The sequence below is a fragment of the Seriola dumerili genome, unplaced genomic scaffold (assembly GCF_002260705.1).
Source record: "Seriola dumerili isolate Sdu_G_001 unplaced genomic scaffold, Sdu_1.0 BDQW01000002.1, whole genome shotgun sequence".
Lineage (NCBI taxonomy): Eukaryota > Metazoa > Chordata > Actinopteri > Carangiformes > Carangidae > Seriola > Seriola dumerili.
The window spans coordinates 2,135,272-2,158,246 of record NW_019174257.1 but is presented as its reverse complement, the minus strand read 5'-3'; the positions used below and the strand labels follow the sequence as shown (position 1 = coordinate 2,158,246).

At 38.3% G+C, this 22,975-nt stretch overlaps 1 protein-coding gene across 1 annotated transcript in view; it reads right to left on the bottom strand.

The window, feature by feature from the left end:
* pex5l (peroxisomal biogenesis factor 5 like) overlaps window positions 1-22,975 on the bottom strand; it is an 87,332-nt gene that overhangs the window by 37,731 nt on the left and 26,626 nt on the right. Inside the window, exon 2 of the mRNA XM_022754076.1 lies at window positions 7,865-7,969. Within this exon, the coding sequence (XP_022609797.1) occupies window positions 7,865-7,969 (105 nt within the window). The remainder of the gene's footprint in view (window positions 1-7,864; window positions 7,970-22,975) is intronic.

Here is a 22,975-nt window from a genome sequence, read left to right as displayed (position 1 = left end):
ATTCATCCACCCTGCTATTATTATTCACCACATCAAAACACTTTCCCTTTTAGTGCGTGTGTGTGCGTGTGCGTGTGTGTGTGTAAAAATTGGCTTCCTTTTTATAAAATAGGCTTTAAGAATACTTTAGCTGTCATACCTATCAAAATACAGATATGGTTTACCCAAACATTCAAACATTTTAAATGACATTAGAAATGATTCATAATGATTCATAACCTATTTTGTTTATTTCCAGCTTTACTACTGACAGGTGTTGTGGGAGATCTGATACTTGTCCATCTAGTCGATTAGCTGAAACAAGTTGATTAATTGATTAGTGGGACTGACAGAGAATTAATCTGCAACAATTTTGAGAATCAATTAATTGTCGTTTATAATGCAAAGATTCAAAACATTATCTGGTACCAGCTTCTCCAATATGACATATTTGCTTTTTTTTTTTAATCATTGTAATGTTTAATATTTTTAGATCTTGGTCTGTCAGTCAAACAAAACAAGTAATTTGAAGATGTCACCTGTGGCTCTGGGAAATTGTCATCTTTCATGATTTTTGACATTTCATAATCATTTTAGATAATTAATGCATTTATTGAAAAAAAGATCTCTAAATTAAATGGTTATGAAAATAACCTTTATTGGAGCTCTATAGATGAATAATACTAAACAGTTCTTTGTGTCTTCTACATTGTAGTCTTGGAATATTGATTGAATAAGGGGCTAACAAGGTATTATTTTATTAGTGCTTTGGCACATATCAGTAATCTATAATTCAGATTTCCCTACAAGCAAGCATTATAAATCTGCATGTAAATAAAAAAGTTATACTTGGCTTAACAATCTCGTTTTTTTAAAAAGCTTGCACAGAGGATGATTTTCTGTATCCTTAAATCAGCTCTTGTATATGATTTCAGGCACTGCCTCAGGCACAAAATGAAGTGTGTATTACATTAGTTTGTCATGAAAATCCAGTGCAACTAACATGCAATGTCACTGCTCAGAGATAATGTCATGAAAAGCTGCAGAATGATACCTTATAGCTACATAATAGATGAGAGGAAAAATATAATATTTCCTTCTGTCTTGTCTCATTTTTCTGTTTCTCTCATATTCAGCAAGTCAAATAGCTCCATCCAAACATCTTCCTAGCTGACTGATCCATTCAACATAAATGCCAGCTGAGCTGTATAAATATAGTGTACTCTATAAAAACTCAGTGGAGATTGGGGACCTGAGGACTGGATGGGGAGAATCTCTTAACAATGTAAATGACATTCATAAATGCACATGCTCACAGTGGCTGAGTGGATGATAACAAGAGAGACATCTGTCGGTGAATAACAATTTTTGTGATGCTTGCAAAATGTCTGTTGAGACATTGGATTGTTAGTGTCTGCGTTAAACAGAGGAGGATTGTAAAATTCCCTGTACTCTGTGTGAAAATGCCCCAAACGATAGATGACCTTGGATTCTTCACTCTTTATTTTTGAAAATGAAAATGTTTTCTGGATGCAGGTTGAAGCATCCTCTGCAGAGTCCAGGTTTTTGATGTGACTGATTGACTGAAGGTCAGCACTGTCAAAACAGCTGAATGCTGAACATTTATAGCATACCATATAATCTTCAAGTAATACATTTAACCCATTAAATAATCTTGAGGTTTTAAGTTTTTGGAAAACACTGAGAGATATTGACAGAATCATGGCTTAGAGCCCTGAGTCATGTCCACTGCTGAAAGCTGGCAGCTTTAGCATATTCTCAGAAAATACTACATGATGTTTAGCTGTGAAACAAAAACATTGTGATAACCAGCTTGGTGCTAAAAAAACAGGATCTCTGGTAAACAGTAAAAATTCACAAAGTTTAAGTCAGTGATATAACTCTTGGATTATTTGGTCTTGGTTCACGTTTTGAGCCTCTAGCAACTCTAGAGGTGGGAATTTCAGTCAGTTTGTTGGTCAGTCAATCAGTCCACCATTTTGCGTCAACACTATTTAATTATAGCGCAGTACCTGCAAGGCGTTAATCGCCAATAAGAATTTTGACCAATTAATACTATCAGTTAAACAGTTAAAATACCATGGGACATCAGTACCATCTGAGTGGCAACTCTCTGCCACAGGCCTCACAGTTAACAGACTGCTCACCAAACTAACCCCACAGCATGTTGAAATGTTGCTGCTTCTATATAAAAACCTAATAGACAAGCTGTCCACTATGCTGAGGACTGAGGTAGGCCTCTTTTATATTGAGATGTAATGCCAGTCCAACGCTTTATTGTGCGAGCAGTAGCCTGGCTGTTCACACCAGAAGCGCACTTCTCTGCACCAGTCAACAAGCGATTCTGCTTCTCTGCTCTTTTTTTAAGGCTCATGTTGAGCTGATCTTTATAATTAACCTCATGAATTTATAACATAAAGCTTTTTATGTGTTCCTGAATAAGCAGGGCATCTTCTGCAACAATGAAGATAAAAGCACAATCGTCTTGTGATATGATCTGACAGGAGCGGCTTCTCTCCTGCCTCTGTCTGTGCTTGTCTGTCTCGCTCTCTGTTTAGACACTCTGGATCCTTCCAGTCCACTTTAACCCCTGTGTATTGGTATTTTTAATAGGTTACAGACAAAAAGTACGGTGTAATCTTGTCAGTTAATGGTCAGTTAATAAGCACTGGCTATTGGTCTGCAAAAAAATTCAACCTGTACATAGTACCTGCAAAACTCCCTTCCCTAAAACTTCCCTAATGATAGCCTCAGCCTCACTTTAAGTTTGTGCTAATTAACAGATGTTTGCATGGCAAAATGTAAAATAAGATACTTGTTAAACATTAGCATGTTAGCATTGTCATTATGATAATGTTAGCATCATGATATAAGCATTTAGCATCAATTGCTGCTGTGCCAAAGTACAGCCTCACAGAGCTGGTATTGTTGCTGTTGACTCTTTCAGGAAAAGTGACTTATAATCTATGTCAGTCACATCCAATAATTTCACTGTCAGTCTGATGTGTTTGTTTCAGCTGCTTTAAAGCTACTTTAAAGCTCACATTTCACTGTCAGTTTTGAGCACATACGCCAGTCATGACTGTGAGGATCAAGGTTGTGTCTGTGCGTCACTGCTGATAGGGAACACTGTGCTATCTGCAGCGAACACTAAATGATCGTTGTTGATGTTCTTCATTGCACTCCCTGTGATTGCCTTGGGTGCCAATTTTAAATAATGGTTATGAAACGATGATACCTCTGCATTTTCCTCTTCCAATCATCCAGAAAATGGGGACAGTGGATCCACCGTATTCATCTGGGGAGATGCGTCAGGCTCTTTGGTAGCAGGTAGCATGCAAACGCCAATTATAGGTTCACTCAAGAGAGCAGCTTTCTGAGCTATTTGCCCACTCTGCTCACTACAAGTATGTTACAATTGTCCCTTGCAGCCCTTTTTTCCTGCTTTGCTCCTCTCTCGTTATACCTTTCTGCTCCTCTCCTATGCAAAGCATTTTGTTTACAAGTGCTTTAAGGAGTAATCTAGAAAATTATGTAATGGAAAACTTCAGCTAATTGTGCCGCTTGGGCATGACTCCAGGAGATCTCTCAGATGTTGCTGTCAAGGGAACTGTGTACCAGTTAAACTTGTCAGAGCCTTGAAGGCGGGGAGGTTGAGGTGAGGACAGGAGGAGGTGGAGAGGATGGAAAACACTACATAAAGGGAAACATGGCTACAAAATATCGCAGCAGAGAATTTACACCAGTAGTTAGATAAAACCTGGAGGGTGTGTGAGGGATGATTACAAAATGATTATAGCCAAGGTCTTACAGAACTGAACTTCACATGAGTGTGTTGTGATCAGGGATTATATCACACCTAACTCTTCAGCAATGGTGTTTTTATTTTTCTTGATTATTATAAATCTTTGTGAAGCTTCTCTGTAATGTATCAGGTTGTTTACTCATTACAGTTGTGATGAAGATGTTATAGTGGGTGGCAATGAGCTGTTCCATGCACTCCCACGATACTCCATACTGGAGTTCAGTTGTTCAGTTAGTCGGGTATTTTATGAGTCATCATAGTGGCTTTACATTTGTCCTTAGGCTGCAAAGTTGGAGATGAAATTGTGAAAAAGTAGTTCTCTTGTGTATTTTACTTTTTAAAGGATATGACTGCTGTTATGATCTTATATTCAACTATCCCCAAAACCAACAAAACAGTTGTCCATCTCTCAGTACTTTCCAATTTGCCTGCCCTGTGTGCGGTGCTCAGCCCAAGCCCCTTTATTCCTACTGAAGACATAAACCTTAAAAAACGGGTCACAAATATTTACTTTAATTTTTAAAAAAGCAACATTAATTTCCAAAAAAGCTGGGTGCTGTAGTTTTTAATAAAACCTACTCAAACAAGAGTTAACTGCATTTGCAGGAGACTATTTTCAGCTGCAGAGTAATACACATTTAGTACTTTTATAATGTATGACACCAGAACGATGTTGTATTGACTCAAAATAAACTACAGAACCCATGTTTATTGTAATGAAGGAACATGTCATCAGCTCATTCACACGTTCTCAATAGTGGTTGGACAACAACTGACATCTATGGCTTAGAGCTACGGTAAATCAGGCTTTGGCTATACAGTTAATACTGTTAGTCAGTTCATTGTTGGTTTTGGTCTCATGGGATTTGTTGGCATTAAGAAAAATATAGAATTTCACCAGCCTCATCCTTTAAGCAGCAAATCAATTTCACATGCAGTGATGCAATATCCTTAAGTTCCCGGTAAAGTGTGGTTTGGTTTTGTACAGTTTTGTTTCACACTTTGCAGCTCCTTTACTCTTTGGAATTTAGGATATCTGTGGTTGCAAATTAAAGGCCACATTCACAAACTATTTGATCTTACCAGTAGGAGTCCTCCTCGATGGCACTAAAGAATGGGGAGAACTATTAAATACTAATTGTGGGTTTTCACCTTGGTGTTGCTATGGAGACATAAATAGATGTTTATGACATTGTGTTTCATGCTGCTTCCATTTTTTGCTTCCTTGGAAGTTTTCCTTATCATCTCAGAGAGCCTGGGCTTGGCTGAGACCCCTGACTCTGTGAAGCCCATTGAGACACTGTATGTGATATTGCACTTTACAAATAGACTTGACTTGACTTGACATGTGGCATGAGGAGCCACAGCCTGTCACTTAGCCTCTGTCACTTGCTAAGTGACATCAAACTGGGACGTGGTGCCCCTCGGACTGCAGCCTCGGCCACTGGAGAGTATTCCAATCATAAGTTGTGTCTGGCCACGTGGAAACAACATCAAGTGGTCGGTTTGACACTGCAGTTATTTCAAATTTGAGTTTATTTTCCTGAAAATGGTCCTGAGCCAACTAACGTGCAAAACAGTCAAGTGAGTCATGACTTACAGTCGTGAAAATCGAGAGACTAAAATTAAGTTCTTTACATAAGAAAGAAAAACAGCAACCTAATCTGTTTTTTTTTCCTGATGCTTGCTTTACTCAGTTCAGGAATTAAATATTAACCAACTGCTCTTACTAAAACAATGCTGACTTGCAACAGCTGCTTAGTCTTCTGTGTGTGCTTGCATAGTAGAGATTTGGTGTGGTGCATACAACAAGCAGGTCTGAATAAAGTCTTTATTTTTGGTGGCATGCTCAGTTTGTTGCTGAGTTGTTCTGCACTGCAGTTCTGAGCAGTTACTTGACAGCGATGCTGCAAGTACTTACTGTAGATGTGACTTGACTGACGGCAGCAGTTTACTGTCACGTTTTCAGGTTGAGTTTTCAGAATTAATGTAATTCTACAGCCTCTTCGGCTAATAAAACCCTTTTGAAAGCTATTTAAACAATGTCAAATATGCATCATCATCGTCCTCAGTCATAAAACAGGGCTGAAGGCTGAATTTTGGAGAAACAATGTTTTTAAATGGGCTGTGCTGTTCTGTTGTAATATCTAGTAGTACATAATCTACAAGAAAAAAAACACTGGATTCAAAAATAGTCGCTACCACATGGTTAGGGCCGGGCGGTGTGACCAAGATAAATGAACAGATTTACTCTGATAATGATGAATGTCACAATGATAATTTCATACATTAGTTCATATATTTCCTTTATCATGTTGGCTCAAGTCTGATATGTTTGTCCTGTTAAATTACACTAGAACTGTACAGTTGGCTTGGGGGTTGGTTCTGCTTACATGTAATTGGCTGTTGTAGCTATTGTCATTTGATAGACAATTAGTGAAAATTGCAATATGAATAAATGTAGTTGGGTATGAGACCCATGATGATAGTAATTTGATAAATTTTGTTTATGAAAGTAGTCATGGTAGTATGCCTCATAAAACAGTGTGATATGCTTGGTGGTGTTGTTATTGCACAATATCTGTTATTCAGTACATTATGTAGCTAATACGATGTAGATAAAATCTTGACTTGGCAGCTATTGGTGTGTGAGCAGGTCCATGTGTGTTTATTTCGAATGAACTGTTGTTTGATAACGGAAACATGAAACTCATTACTCTAATTCCTCTGAGCCAGAAGGTTCTTCTGACACTCGATGGAAAAAACTTATTGAACTGCAAAACGGTTCAAACCCTGATATGCTGAAAAATCTGACAGAAGAGCAGTAAACTGGACATACGTGTTTGTGCTCTCAGTCGATGCCGTCTCTCTATTGATGCTTGCAAGTGGTAAAATGTTATAAAGAGGAAATTATTGACCTTTTGTCTCATTAATATTGATTTCTGTGGCACTGCCACATCTTACGGGGATTTTATCTATTATGTCTCTTCAATAGATGCACCAGGATTACTTAAGCTGTTGTAGAGGGAAGTTATTCTTCATTGCATTGATACACAGTAATTTAAATGACGACGGATCATGATTTACACATTAGAAGAAGATAAATTAGGCTATGTGTTTTTCAAAAATATAAGTCGTAACTTTGTGCAAAGCATCTTCCTGTGTCAGCAAAGTTGCTGCTGAGCCATTATTAAATCTCTTCCACTTGAGTGGGAGCAATATCTTGTATGACTGCTTATCAAACCAGGCATTTTATTATAAAAATCAAACATGTAAAGCATGCTACAGGGTATTAAAGCACAGACAGATATAAGAGGACGCACGCACGCGCACACACACACACACACACACACACACACACACACGCAGAAGCAATCAAGAACAGAACAAGAAAACTCATAATGGCATCTGGAGCACCAACTCCATCCAGCTATTACACTTAACAAGCAAAAGAGAGGTGAAAAGCGGGCACATTATCATTTGCTGCACTTTTTTGTACACAGAGGGCTCAGTCAATAGCTCAATGCCATGTTGTGTGGCATAGCATTCTGGAAATGCATTCATACACTGTGCTGAGGATTAGCTGCTTATGAGGTGTAAAAAGTTCATGAGAGAGTTTTTTCTGATCTGATTAGAAATGGGAGAGGAAATTTGTGTCAACCCTCTGGTTAATTACCACCACAAACATAAAAATAAATGTTAAGTGGAAAAACACTACAAATCTTTCAGAGGCTAATTTGGAGAAAAAAAAGTAACATGGATAATTGCAGCAATTTGAGGCTGCTTCTACAGATCACAAGATCATTATTCACTGTTTGTATAAATGTAGTGATGCTAGAGAAGGGTTTATACCCCATAGAGCAGCTGGAAATGAAATAATTGTTGCTTCTTTGTTAGATACAACAGTTATAAGGTTTAAGTAATGAGTTAGTAGACAGTGGAGGTCAGTTATAGGACACTCAAAGCTTTTCTGTTGTTTCAGTATAACCAGCACAGGAGGACGTTCCACTTGGAGGCAGGGAGGGAGGGCGGGGAGGTTTCTGAAATGGTTCTGCCCACCTTGGTAGTCACTGTGAGGAGGGGCTTCCCTTCAGATGACGCCTTACTTGGTATCTCCTTCAGGACCATGGCAACAGTCTTATCTGCAGCCCTAGAGTCTTTCCCCTACAACAGTGAAATCAACAATGACTTGTGTCAGGACAGTTGGACAACTTAGTGCTTTTTGCCCCTGTCCAGGGCATCTTACAGAACAGACTTTACCTTATGATGATGGAAATACTAAAGTGTGTGGGTCTGTCTAACAACAAAACATCGACTGAAGACATTTCCACAAGACTATGGCAATGAAAAGAGGGTCACTACACAATGTAGAGGGTTGACAATGATGAACATGGTCGTCCACAGACGTACTTGTCCACAGTGTGATGACAGAATATTGTACAGAGCTCATTACACAGACCCTATAATTTACTGTATTACTGTACAGGATTGTATGGATATGGCAGATGAAGGCGCATGTCTACTAGCTTGTAATGTATTGTGGTTGGTGGTGATTGTAAAGTTTGCAATAGGCAATACTGGATGTTTGCAACTCTGGAGCTTCAATAGTTAGAGTTAGTGAGTTAGAGTTAGTGCAGGTCCCAGCTTCTCAAAAGTGAATGTTGTCTGGTTTTCTTCGTCTCATATGATAGCACTGTGTATATCTTTTGGTTATATATATCTGTTGGTCAGACAAATTAAGACATTCGAAGTCATGACCTTACAGGCCCTTTTCACAATTTTCACAAACAGTTGATGAGGAAAATAATGAATAGATTAATTATTAGTTAATTACTTGCGTTTTCAAACCTGGCTGATCTGTGAGGATTTCTACCAAAGTGATGAGAGGGCAGATTTCTCTGAATTGAGCATTCATCTGTTACTATTTAGGTTTTTATAATCATCACTTCCTGTGGGCATAGAACAATTGCTCTTTTTTTTATTTGGTTGGGCATTTGGCCTGAGGTACCATATGATGTGATCACAAGGTCTCTGGTTTGATTCTGGCAGGTGACCTTTCCATGTTATACCCTTCTCTCTCTATTTTTTCTTACCATTTCCTGTCTGTATCCCTACTGTAACTTGTCTAATGGCAAAATGCCCAAAAAATAATAATAATAATGTTAAAAAAAGATTACAGCTACACTTTGGGCTTTAGTCCAAGTAACTTGCACCAAACAGTTCTCTACAAAAATACAATTAATCTGTAGGTTCAATTCCTTAAGTGTAATTTCCTGAAATATTTGATTGTCACATACAATATGTGGGTAATGATATGTTAAAATAAAACTTCTATTTTTGTCATCACTCTCTTTATAAAGTCGTTTTGGATCTATATGGGACATCAGCATTAGTCACTGTGCTTCTCTTCCTGACAGTCACAGAAAGGAAGCTGTTTGTGAACTGCTGCTAAATAAAAAATAAAATGATGAGAAATAAATGACACGTTTTGACTCAGTGAAGCTGCTGTAATACTTGTCATTTTCCTAAACAGTTGATTGTTACGGTGTTTTACTCAACAGTAGTGATATAATCAATGTAAACTTATAGACTAAGATTTTAGTATGACCTTCACTATACCAAGACTTACCCTCGGAGCATAAACTGTCCTATCCTCCATTTACCACCCACAGACCCTTCTTGGAAGAAAAGTGTGTCGAGCTTGTCCGATAATTGCCAAAGCCACGTTACATAACAGTAAAAATTGATTACATAAGAGGTCAGATCAATTTTTCCAGCCTATTGTCATCCTCTTCACCTCGACTTTATTTACTGCAGAAACTACCGGCTTTCTTTGTGACATTCGTTCACTTCGCAATTTACCCATAGCCAGGAGAAAGATTATATAGTACGCTATTAATCATTTTAAGGCACACAGATGTCGCAGAATTCCCTCTGTCACAGGAGACTACACATTTCATCTGTAAAAAAAAAAAAAATCTTGTCCTTCTGCAATTAAATTTTCTGACCATAGAGAGATGAGAAAGAGAGTGAAAACCTCTGACTAGACTGTGAACCTGCCTGTTGAGACAGAACATGAAGCACACTGGAAGCCCTCTAGCTGGATCTTATTAGGGCCTTTCACATTTCCACTTGCCAGAAAAATGAGTCAGGCATTTCTTCCACTGATTCCCTCAACCGATCATGTCACAAAATACATGTGCCTGGCTTTGAGAGGGAATTCCCTTGAAAGCCTAATCTTCCTAATAAAGTCCCAAAAGCTGCCTGTGCCCACTCCCTAGTGTAGACTCACTCTGTATAAATGAACAACATCCTTGGCTAAACTGCTGCCAGGAGCAAAGTAGCATTCACAAGGCCAGAGATGATTCAGAAAAGCCCTAAACAAGCCTAAACATTGTTTTTAGTTTTTTTTTTTTTTTTATCTGAATGGCAGATGATGCAGTTTGAAGAGGGCTGAATGTTCCTTCTGTGCCATATGTGCAGGTATTTTGGGAGCCAACAGAGTCGAGGATATCTTCCACCAGGCACGCAGTCAGTGTGTGTGTGTGTGTGTGTGTGTGTGTGTGTGTGTTGGCTACAGTTTTGGCCAGCCTGCCGTGTTGGTTTGGGTCAACTTTTGCTAAACTGGCTCTAATTTTTCTCGTTATTATTACAGATACTGTATGTTTGGCAGCACATTGCATAGTGAATAGCTATTGAGAAACTTGACACCCTTTATTTTTTGTACAACTTTGTTTTCCTCACCAGCACAGCTGTTTGAAACATTCACAATAAGATAATTAGGTGTTGAAAGTAGGAAGAATGGAAGCTTTCATTTCATTGTTCAGGCTTCCAAAGGGGGAAATAATCAACATAATTTAAGACAGAAATGTGAATGAATATTTTTTTTGTTGAAGAACATCTGATTTCAGTGTCTTAGCTGAATAAAATTACTTAACATATTTATTAAATTGTTTATTTCCCTGACGAAAGATAAAATCAGAGAAACAAATTATCCACAGCAGATGAGTTTGATTGCAGCATTATACAAACATTTTAATCAATTTCTTAGGCGCTGTTGGTTGCATAGGACCTAAATGTTGCTGTTTATCTCAATGCTCAGAAATTCAATATAAATACAATCTCCCAGCCATGGTCATCTCTCCAAACTGATACTATTACTGGAAAGTTGGTTTTATACACAGGTATTCTCAGAGGTAGGACTAAAAATCGATGAATTTCATTGCAATGGAAAAAACAGAGGATTCAGAGGTAAAGACGTGTCTGTTGTTTTTTCCGTGTCTGCGTTTGTTCCAGATGCAGTAAGTTGTATCTATTTTGGGGAAAAGTATTATCACTTGAAAATGATCTTTCAAGAAAAAAAGTAAAAAATTCTGCAGTTTTGCTTTCATGCTAAAGCAATGTCCTGAGAGAAACTTTAATTAGTTGTTGGGTGAAGGAGGCACCATGACTTGAGCCTGACTCAACACATCATCTGATTGACAGACTATTACTTTCCTCTTCCTGTCTTAGTTGCTCTTTTTAAACTCCCCATCTACACCCAGTTAGAGATAATGATGAATCCTTGAACTCAGATGTTAAAAATGTTCAAATAATATTTTTTAACATGTGCTGTCGTGCAGGGCTCGCCTTATCTATTTGCAAGCAGATTTAAAAGCGTTCTGGCATTTGGCACTAGTATTGGTGAACTTAGCTCAGGCCAACCTGATTCTCTGTAGACAGACTTCAAAACACAGAACATTTTTTTTTTTTTCAATTTTTGTGGTGGGTTTTTTTCCTGCCTTGTCTTTGCAAGATTGTAAAGTGAAGTCTAATGTGATCTGACCCAGGTTACAACTCTGCTCATGACCTGATTTAGCAAGGGTCTGGCATCAAAGACTGTGCTCAGTCCTGTGTTTCCAGCATGGGACCAATTGAGAAAGGTTATATAACCTTACTAAACTAAAGATAACTAGAAACTAAAAGCTTAATGGAGATGTTATGTTATGTTTAATTTAGTCATGTTTTTTCTTATGGATGTGTCTGTCTCCCCATTTAAATTGAAAGAGAGACTGAAACAGCATTAATAACCTTAACAGGTAATGCATCTCAGACAACACAGGCACGGTGGCTCAGACTAATGATCAGTAAAATTACATTTTTAATGCAGCGCTGCTCTATTATACCATCCTCTGTGGCATTCACAGGACAATGAAATAATCTATACTGAATTTCACGCATCATTGCTTCTACACAAGGAAATGAAGTTTGTTACCAAACTTCTTCAGGTGATGAAATACTGTCAGGACATGGCCGCAGTACTGTAGCTGTTAGATATCTGAACTCAAGGGTTCCTGTCAAAACAGGCCGTTGCACATGGGATCATCCTTTTTGGATGTTTACATATCAAGAGAGGGAGGGGGTTGTACTGCAACCCTGCCCACTTTTGGTATGAAATGGTGAATACAGGTGCCTTTTCCTGTACTGTGGTTTACTATAGTGACCACTGAAGGCAACATATAAGCATTTCTCCCCAGTAAATATTGTTCCCTTTCCCCTCCTGCTCAGACTGTCAGTCATGTTGAATCTCTAGTGACTGTTTTTAATGAGGTTGGAGTACCCTAGTATCATTTATATACAGTAGGTACAGAGCTTTTGGCAAACACCCAGGATTTAACAATTGTTTTTATTGTATAAATTAGACAATTAAGCCCTTTATAAGGGAAGTTCTATCAGTGAATTGAGTTTTTTTTGTCATTGAAATAGAGTCTAAAGCTCTTATTTAATAAAAGATACACTACACAGTAGTCCTGTAAAAGATGGATTTCATGAGGGAATACCTACTGCTCAAAATCAGGGCACCTTTCTGCTGATCCGTTTCATCGTGTTAAAAGGGTGACATTTAAGTCCTGAATTATACAGCAGAGAGGAAGCTTCTCGACAAGATCCATTTCTGAGCCAGAAGGGAAAATGGCTACATATATAAAGCATGGCAAAAATTTTCAGTCACATCTGAAAAAAAAAACTGTTTCAATACATATTTGTTTATGTCATTTCACACACAGTATTCATATTCAGGTATGGTGCTGAATAAAGGAACAACACCAATCTCCCCATCTATTGCAAAGAATGGTCAGAACCAGGAGCACAATCTGCTGCCATGTTTGCCACATGCTACAGCATCAGCTGGCTGTAATAATACAGTGGTGGCTGCAGACCTCTAGCCTCTCACCTCTCACCTCTCACATGATTCGCTATTGGCTTCAGAGAGAAGCCGCAAACAATAGCTGGGATGCCTCTCTGCAGATGGTAAGTTGATCATAGTCAGGGATGAGCACATACTCTATGGACATGAGAGGAAAATATGTGGCGCACTCCTCGCTACAGTGAGACTCTATACAGTGGAGAATAGTGAGTGGATCGGTGCAGCGTCCTGACACTAACTCACTGAGCTTGTCTAAATAAACTCCTCTTAATAAGCCCCTCAATAGAGGCCAAAGTTCAGGCTGCCAAGAAGGGCTTCACTCTGCCTTCTGGTCCTCAGTCAGTGATCAGCTGGCGGTGCTGCATTGAAGTCGCACTCCAGCCTCCAAATGCCTGAAACTGGGTGTGATCACCAGCGCATTTGGGGTGCGACGAATCTTTGCAATTTGGATGGTCAGAGTTGCAAAAATCCGTGGTGGAGAGCAAAGTGGAAAACACACTGGATAAGGATGATGAGGTCCTGTATTAGCAGGGAGGATGAGATGGAGGAGCTTCAATAATGTATCTTTTCACAACACAGTCAAATGCCCCAGTTATTATTTCATACATATATTAATTACACCAAGGAGTACAGTGTCCCTCTCTACTTGATAAGGATGACATTTGGACTAACGTTCTTTCATTCAATAGATATAAGAATTAAATAATAAAGGAGCGTTATCTGTGTTGTCTTAGACGTGGTTGTGTTTCTATCACTGTTTGTTAAAAGCAGAAGTGTGGATGTGACCACCACAAGCGGTTGCAAGTTCAATTTCAGAGCTTGTGAATGTGAGATGATTAACTAGGAGAATAGAAACACATTCCTGCTACACTCTCCTCCAATCTTTGTCTTTTCTCATGTGAATTACTGGATAATTTTAGGCATTCCAGGCCTGTTAAAAATTAATCTGACCAAACAAGGGGAATAAAAGTCTCTGGGTGGACTGGTCACAACTTGTAAACACATAGGTGGCGGGGGGTACTTTAAGCACTCTGTAGCTGAAAATGTCAGAAACCACTGGTTAAGAGCTGTAGTAATGGTCATTCAATGAGCAGGCACAAATGTCAGTGCAATTTCATGCCAAATCAAGTACCAAAATGGCAGTGTACCTCAAGATCTCCTGAACTACAACCTCAGCTGTGCCGTTCTTTTTCACTTTGATGCAGGCAGGTTTGTTTACAGTCACAAACAGGCACAAAAATGGCACTGCATTAGTACAAAATTATAGGCCATTGTTATCACACCAACACATTCATGTGGTAACTTTGACAGGAAAAGAGAGTTATGGAGACACACACACACACACACACACACACACACACACACACACACACACACACACACGCTTTGTGTATTATAGGATCCTTAACACTCCAGATATTAAAGCCAATAACTGTCATCCAATAGTGCTAATACTCCGAATAAGCTAGGCTAATACCTATAAATGTTGCCATGGGTCTTCAATTTTATTGCTGCCATTTCAGCTGAGCCAGCTCATGAGGAGGGTTTCTATCAGTATGACATTTTCTGCCACTGTTTATTGGCTTTCATACGCTTTATGGGGATTGCTTCTTATAATGAATGGGGAATAGTGGCAGCTACACATAATATGTCACTGAAAACTGCTACGTGATATGGTCTTGAAAAGTAATTTGAAGAATTTACTGTGCTTGCAGCTGCTCATACATCACTATCCCAAACTATTGGCCTGTACTGTAAGAGTCTTTGCAGCAGTGTCATGTCAAAGACGAGAGATTTTTTTTGTCGATGATGGCTAATACAAATCATGTCCAGAATTAGAGCCTGCAGCTCAGGAAAATTTACATTCCAGCACAAATAACTACCCTCTAGGCCAAGTCTTGTCTCCTGAGGATACATTTATTATCCACTCATCTTCCCAGAGTGGTTTATAAAGACTTAAAAAATGTGACATGAAGTCATTGTTAGCCTAATAAACATGCCTGAGCACAAGACATGATCTAACGCTCAACTGTTTAAAGGCACATTCAGATTCAGGGTACTTTTTGGTTTGTGAGGCAATGTTCTTTTGTGCTTGTGGCAAAATTAAATTGTATAATTGCAAGTATTCAGATGGGCACATAATTATAACCCTGAAATGCAGCATGGTGGATTTATTTCTCATCTCTAATCAGTATTTGATTCCTTAGTTACCTTATTTCCTCCGTAACAAAAGTGCAATTCAGGCCACTGAACTAATTAAAGGCATCGGAAGCTGCAGCAAAGTCCTCTGTTTTTAATTGTTTCTTGTGTGCATATAATAACATCTAATGCAGCATTGAAATATATTTATCATGGTTCTAGAGATAAAGTTTCAAAGTTGGGAAATTGTTTTTGTTAGGCTTGTTTTCTGGAAACAACAGCTTTACTTCATTTTTGCACTGAGTTAAAGGAATATTTCAACATTTTGGGAAAAACGCTTATTTGCTATTGTGCCGAAAGATTGACACCATTCTCCTGTGTACAGTGAACATGTAGCTGGAGCTAGCGGCTAAGCAGTAAGACTGTTTTAGACAAATTTGTTTATTTTATTATTTAACATTATATAACCAAATCTGTAAATTGAGAACCATCAAGTAATGAATTCTGTGACACCATATTTGATGTTGTGGGAACTCAAACTGCATTTACTCAAAATTTTATATTTTTGCCACTTTAATTCAAAGATCAGTCCAGAAATTATACAGTAACTCCATGATGTGAAAATTTGACCAAAAGCTCTCTAATCACCTCAACTTCCTCTTTGTTTTCCACTCTTTGGCCACTTTAAAGTTAATCAGCTTATTCCATTTTCACAGATTTTCACCCACTGATTGCTTGGACAGCAGTGCTTAGCTGGTGATCTGTGTAAAAGTGTTTGCCTGTCAGGAATGCCTCCCATAGTACTGTGACAGACAAGTCTGAATGGATTTAAGCTTTGGTCACGATTTAAGTCCCTCGGTCAACAAAAGAGGTTTTAGGCGATTTGCTGAAAGCCACCCTCAGGCTGCATTTCTGCACCTGCAGCATTTGGCCCATCAGGCTTCTGCTGTGAATCAGACCCAATGCAAATACGAATTTGCTTAAGCTTACTCAGGTGTCACAGAAGTGAGGTTGGCCTTGTAGCACCACATGACAGAGCAGAAGACAAGAGAGGCACGCTAACTATTGTTTGCCATAATTATCACCTTTACTTACATTTTGTAAGTAAAGGTGTACTATTAACTCACTTGTTAGCCATGATTAAATGAATTCATTCAGGTAACTTATTTGATTAATGATTGAAGGGTTAAAGTCTTTATACCATAAATCACAACAGTTATTTCAGCATTTTTACAACTGACGGTAAATTCAGTATTGACTTATTAGACTCAGATGAGGTGTGACTTCTGGCAAGTTGTATCTTTGGTGTTTTTTGTGATTGATACCTAACACCATCTGAATTGTTCTCAGGGGATAACTTTCTGGTATCCCCTGCAGCATCTTAAACACCAGAGATTATGTTTGAAATACTATTCAACCTTGGTCTGCTGTGAATGTCAGCAGGATGTTTACCATCACTTAATAGACCCCACAGGACCAGATATAAAACCAAAAGAAGCTGTTGTGTCCTTGCTGAATAGATATAGTAAAATATTATCTATAGCAAAAAACCTTTTCTTTTTATGGTACACCCTATAATGTTTATCTTGAATGCATTCCCTGATTTATTAACCAAGACTTAAAGGTAGAGTAAGTGATTGTAATCTAACACTTTTTTTTAAATCAAATTCAGTTAATACCTCCTCATGCATTCCTACACAGCCCTGGCTCTGTAAATGGGAAATAAACAAAGTGCCTCTCACCAAGCGACACAGTATTCCACCCAATCAGCAACAGATACCTCACCCCAACTGGTTAGTTACCAAGCAGATGCTGGTGTCACAATTTGTGTTTTCAGTGTTGTTAAATCACTTACCCATGGCTTACTTTCTAGTCTGCCAAGTTATGCTGTTAGTGTGATGTTAGCTATAGTAGCAGGAGAGTTGTGAGTACCGCTGTCTACAGCTGGTGTGTGCTGGCTATGGGAAACCATCTCCTCCTCTCTGCCTGTTGTCTTTGTAGCAGCAACTGTAGCCACAGTTTGCAACGTGCAAAAGATTGCCAACAGTGGATTTATTTGGTTGGATGCATAATTTGAAATGCTCTGCCAGGTAATGTTACCTTCCTTGTTAGCATGGCTACAAACCAATTCTGTTCTGTCACTGTAGTTTCGTAAAAACAATCTATACAACTACTTTTCTCTGCTGTATTTGTGGGGCTGTTGATTATGTGCATGTCATTTGTTTGATGCCATTTTATATTATAAGCCTTGTTTTGCTTCAGCTATGACAAAAGAGTATCCACTTCCACAGCATATAAGATGCTCTGGATTGCACCACTGTGTTGGTGCTTTGGAAATATGCGTCCATGAATTTGGAAGGCAGAGCTTCTGAAGGAGCACTGAAGGGAGGGGTGTATTTGTTTTGTTGTTGAGTTCAGATATCAACAGTCTTTCTCCAGCACTGGTTACTCAAGCTTTAATTAACTGCAGTTTCATCAAACACAGGAGATCTAACTGTGCATTATTAGATTTATGTACAGGAAAATAATTATTCCACTTTGAATCTAATTTCAGCATGGCACAATTGAATATATTTCATTGCGGAGAGGATCTGCCATGACAGAGCTTTCACAAAAATGAAGTGACACTCCTGGGAAGGCAGAGGACCGTAATGCCTTATAATGGGGATAGATGGCGAAAAACTGTCTCTGAGGGTTTACAGGCTGCTGCTCCCCAGGACAGCTGAGCAAATATGGTCTAAATAGAAATCAGTGCAAAGGCATCAGGCCGTCTAGTGTGTGTCAGACTATTATGTCCCAAAATCCCCACAAACCTACCTCTGAGAGCACACCAGTAAGAATCACTTTGCTGAGCTACTGGTCGCTGTAGCTGAACACACCACTGGCTGCAGCTGCACTGTTTTCACACTGACAACCTGGGAGAGGGCTCCATGGTCAGCTTTTGATTAGAGGGGTAGTTATGCATACATCTAGAGCTGCGACACAAACTATTATTTTCATCATTGATTAAACTGACAGTTTAGTTAAGTTACATGAAAAGAAGCATGCAAATATTGTATGTGACAAAAAGCATTAGTATTTCACCTGAAAATTTCTATTGATTTCCTTAATATTCTTCCATTAACATACACAAATATACGTGTATGTTATGGCTGAGACTATGGACAGCTGTCATCAAGATGCTATACCTGAAAAATCAACAATTAACTTTCCCTCTGAGAGAGTTAATAACTAAAAATCCAAATATCCAACCATGTTAGAGTTTCAAGTTCATCCACATTAATGAACCTGCATGTCTGAAGAAATTCAAGATTTAAAAAAAAAAAAAAAAACAGATAAATAATTTTAAAAAACATATTAGAAATTGACTTATCATTTAGTCATTTAGTCATTTTGGACCAATGAAAGAAAATAATAAAACACACAGTTTACACAGCATTAGTTTTGTTGTTGTTGTTATATTTATAATCATATAATATACTTTTAAGTTCATTTCCAGCATGATACGGATCTTAAATGCCAACACTTGACTGGTATAAATACTGTTTCTGCCCAACCATCACAATCTGAAATACCTGGAGACACTGCAGATGCAGTTTCGACCCAGAAAGTTGGGGCATTTTAAGAATATAAGGAAGAATAAATAGAAGACAGTGCTGGCCTGCAAATGTTTTCATCTCTTACAAAGAAGTTGTTAAAGGAAACAGCTGTGTTACAGCAGCTGATGTAAGGCTGCAGCATAAAGAGGTGGCCCTGAGCTTGAGCACGCTGATGTTGCCAGTTTGAGTACAATCGTGTTCATATACTGCAACATTGCACAAAATGATTAATGATTAATATAATTAGTAACTTCTCAAACTACTTAATTGATATTTCACATGGTTACAAATATTTAAAATATTTAAAAAATAATAATGAAAAAAACAACTAGAAGAAGCAATCAGCTAATCTGCATATTCACTTGTGCAGCAGATAAGTACAGTTCTTACCTTTTTAAAAGCAGTTATGTGTAAAAAGGTGTGAGTCTTTCCCAGCAGAGCTGATATTAGTGCAGTGTGCTGTGCAGTTCATTATGAGTCTGGTGCACAAAAACATCTGGACAGCTACTGTCACCGCTCTCAAATCTCACCACACACTGTTGTCTGGTGTTGAAAACCTCATAACTATTCATGCTTTTATTAGAACCAAAGTATTAAGTAATCGTCAAAGGGATTATTTCAGAAAAGGAAATGAGGGATTATTAGACCACTGTATAAAAATAAAATGTTCTTCCATATTAAAATACCTTTTTGTCAGTGTTATGTCTTTGCCATGTTTCACAGAGCCAATAGGTCAGTATTGTTTTGTCTTGTTTGCTCATGTCTGTGATACCTAACCCCAACTGGTTAGTTAGCAAGCAGGCGCTGGTGTCACATTTGTGTGTTCAGTGTTGTTAAATTACTTGCCCATGGCTTACTTTCTAGTCTGCCAAGTTATGCTGTTAGTGTGATGTTAGCTTTAGTAGCAGGAGAGTTGTGAGTACCGCGGTCTACAACTGGTGTGCTGGCTATGGGAAACCGTCTCCTCCTCTCTGCATGTTATCTTTGTAGCAGCAACTGTAGCCACAGTTTGCTGTCTCATTGTTTGTTGTCAGTGTTAGTTTTGGAGACAGATGGGATCACTTATTAGCAGAACTTGGGATTTTAAAACCACATGTGAGGAACTTTATTGGTTTCGGAACAAGAGTAAAATCAGCATAAAAGAAAATGATACAATTGTTTATGAATATCAAGTGTCTGTTGTTCTGTAAGTACTATTTAAGTTAAATCTGTTTCGCATTTTCTCAGAACCACTGAAGATTTGACACTTAAAAATGTAATGTGATAATACATGGTTTTCTACATGCTGATATTATAATTAATATAATTATGATATTGTCAGAAGGCATATGGCCGACTTGAACTTGACTTTTTCACAATCAAAAATGAATCACAATAATTAACAACTGATCTTTTTTCATAAACAACACAAACCAACAATCAAATTTCTAATCACTTTGCCTTTTTTATGTCTTGGTTCAAATAGAATTTAGTTTGCCAAGAAATTCAGCAGCATGCTCTGTAATAAAAATTCTGACCGTTTGATTGAATGCTGAGCTACCGCTCAAAAAATGACAAATGAATGTATAGAATCACTCTCCGATTGTGAGACCCTCTTCCATTTGCCCTAAGTACAAAATAAAGACTTCAAATGCCATTGCTGTTTGACTACAATAATGTTTCCATCAATCACTTATCAATATTTATCGCTCTCTATTGATTATTCTCCATCAATTACATGATGTGTAGCATTTAACATTTTAATCCAGTAATGCAGAGTTGTGAGCCTGATATACAGTATGGGTTCTGAATGGAGAGCAACTCAGGCAAATAAGATTCATGTATTCACAATGTAACTGGATCATGTCTTTGCATCTGGTGGAGACATAAAAGCCTGTCAGCTAGTGTCACGAGTGATACACACACACACACACACACACACGCACACACACACGCACACACACCTTTGAACTTCTGTTTCAGACATTGGGACTAAACACAGCACATCCATGAATTTTCTAGGGATAAACAAGCTGACGTAAATGATTGTTACTTGACAACAAAATTCACATTATTTAACCTTTCAGCAGGGCTTCTAAACACTGCAGCTTCTGGCACATGAAAAGCAGAAATTGCAGGATTCAATATGTAGACACTAATACAGGACATAATAAATGATATAAAACTGTTGTAAGTTGTTATAAGGCAATGACGATGCAGTTTTGTGCATTTTAATTACAGTTTTGAAATCATGAATTTAGACGAGAGTTTTACAAGACATAATAAAGCTGCAATCTTATCAACATAATATATTTCCACTAACATCATTGATTGACAGTGTTGTGCTCATGTCTGAACTGCACCAATCAATAGGTTTGTTCATAGAAAATGCCCATGTAACACCACCTGACATGCCACCTTTCCAACTGAGAGAACTGATTACTAACAAAAGCTCCAGAACAAAAGAGCAAATGGTGAAATATTTGTTATTTATGGTCCAGATCTAGATGCATGATATGAGTTAAAGTCCGCTTGTATAAAATGTACTATGAAATCAAAAGATGACACCGCTTCTGATTGCTCCAAAACCTGCAACTAGTGATTAAATTTTCAAAGGGACAGTCACCTTTGGTCTTTGGCTGAGATATTACTGTAGGTCAAAGGTCAGCAGGTCAGGAGGACACTGTAAGAGGATCACTCATCCAGTGCAAAGCAAACTCCCACCTAGAGTCATGAACTGAAAGAAATGGGGTGCTTCTCATTAAAAACACAGCCGGCTGACGGACCACAACATGATACTCATACTAAAGCTTCAGCGTGGATGCGAGCGATGTGTATGTAATCCCTGTGGATACTGTAGGCTCATGTTGAAACATGAACATGAAACACAGGCTGCTGCTCATAAAAAATTTAAACTGGATCACAGAGCATGTAAAAAGCATGTCAACTTCAACTTAGGCTGCACAAGGACCCGACTCTGGGGCTGGCAGCTGGCAACCTGCACCAGAGGATGTATGTTCGACTCATTAACATGTGTGCACACTGGACACTGTATCCACTTGACTGAAATGAGTGTGAACTGGTGAGGGTGTCAGCATTGGTGTAAAAAGCGGCCCGCGGTATTCATTACTGACAGCTTTGGGCTCCTCCCACTTGGAGTAGTCAAGTGAGATGTGTTTTGGCAGATGAACATTTCATTAAATAGAATCCGATTTGGCAAAGAAAAAGACAAGGATTTTTGCTGAGGTTCCTAGTGTGCTCGGTTGAACACTTTGAGGACTGGATAATGCATTCCCATTTCTCATTATAACTGCATATATTAACATTTTTTATATTGTGTTACTTGGGCTGCTTACAGTACATAGAGCATATACACAGATTAAGCAGTCTGGCTGGAGGTATAGTGCATGTGGGGCATGTATCAAGAAAATAATAGGATTTAAAAGTAATTAAACTGTCAATAAATGTACATTTTTGGCTCTTTTAAAGGGCAAACACTAGGAACTGAACTGTATTTTATAGTGTTTAATAATTATAACATCTCAGAAATAAACCACATTTCAGGCCTCTATATGGCTTTAGCGCTGTGCTTGTGTTTGCTCTTATGTTACTAATTGCACCACTCGCATAACACACATTTACAAGCCCGTGTTCACACTCTCTAGCAGCCTCTCAGAGGACTGTAAGATGCACACTGCTGTGTTTACCGTTGTCTCAACATGCTCTTCTTGCCTCTCTTCCCCTTAAAGCTGTATATATCCTCTGGAGACGACTCCACCTTCAGGTACCACAGAACCAAATAATAGGCTTTGTTTTGACTTTCACTCTTCTTAGCAGGATAAGATTGATTTTTTTTTTTCTTTTCCTTTTGAATTCTTTAAATTATCCATCATGTCTGCTGACAGAGGAGCAAGATTGAATTGTAAAGCTTTAAAGTGAAGTCCATCCAGAGCTCCACTGATGGTTCTTTATGGTCGTGTCAGCTGCAAGGACAGGGAACAGGATTTCATTTGAGCGGCCATGACCATATAGTCGGCACATAAACAAATCAACCTTGTAAACCCTGCTGTCATCTGTTAAATCATTAAAGCTATAGGAGACTTAAAATCTTGACTTTACAAATATAGTGTGCAGGTGTTACTTGTGTCACTCTGTCATCAGCTCCAGAAACTCTCCAGCACCTTCTTGCTATTCTTTTATTTCCTGCTACCAGGGGTGATTTTGAACATCTGAAAATGACGCATCAGAATCAGTATAGAATACTCCCAA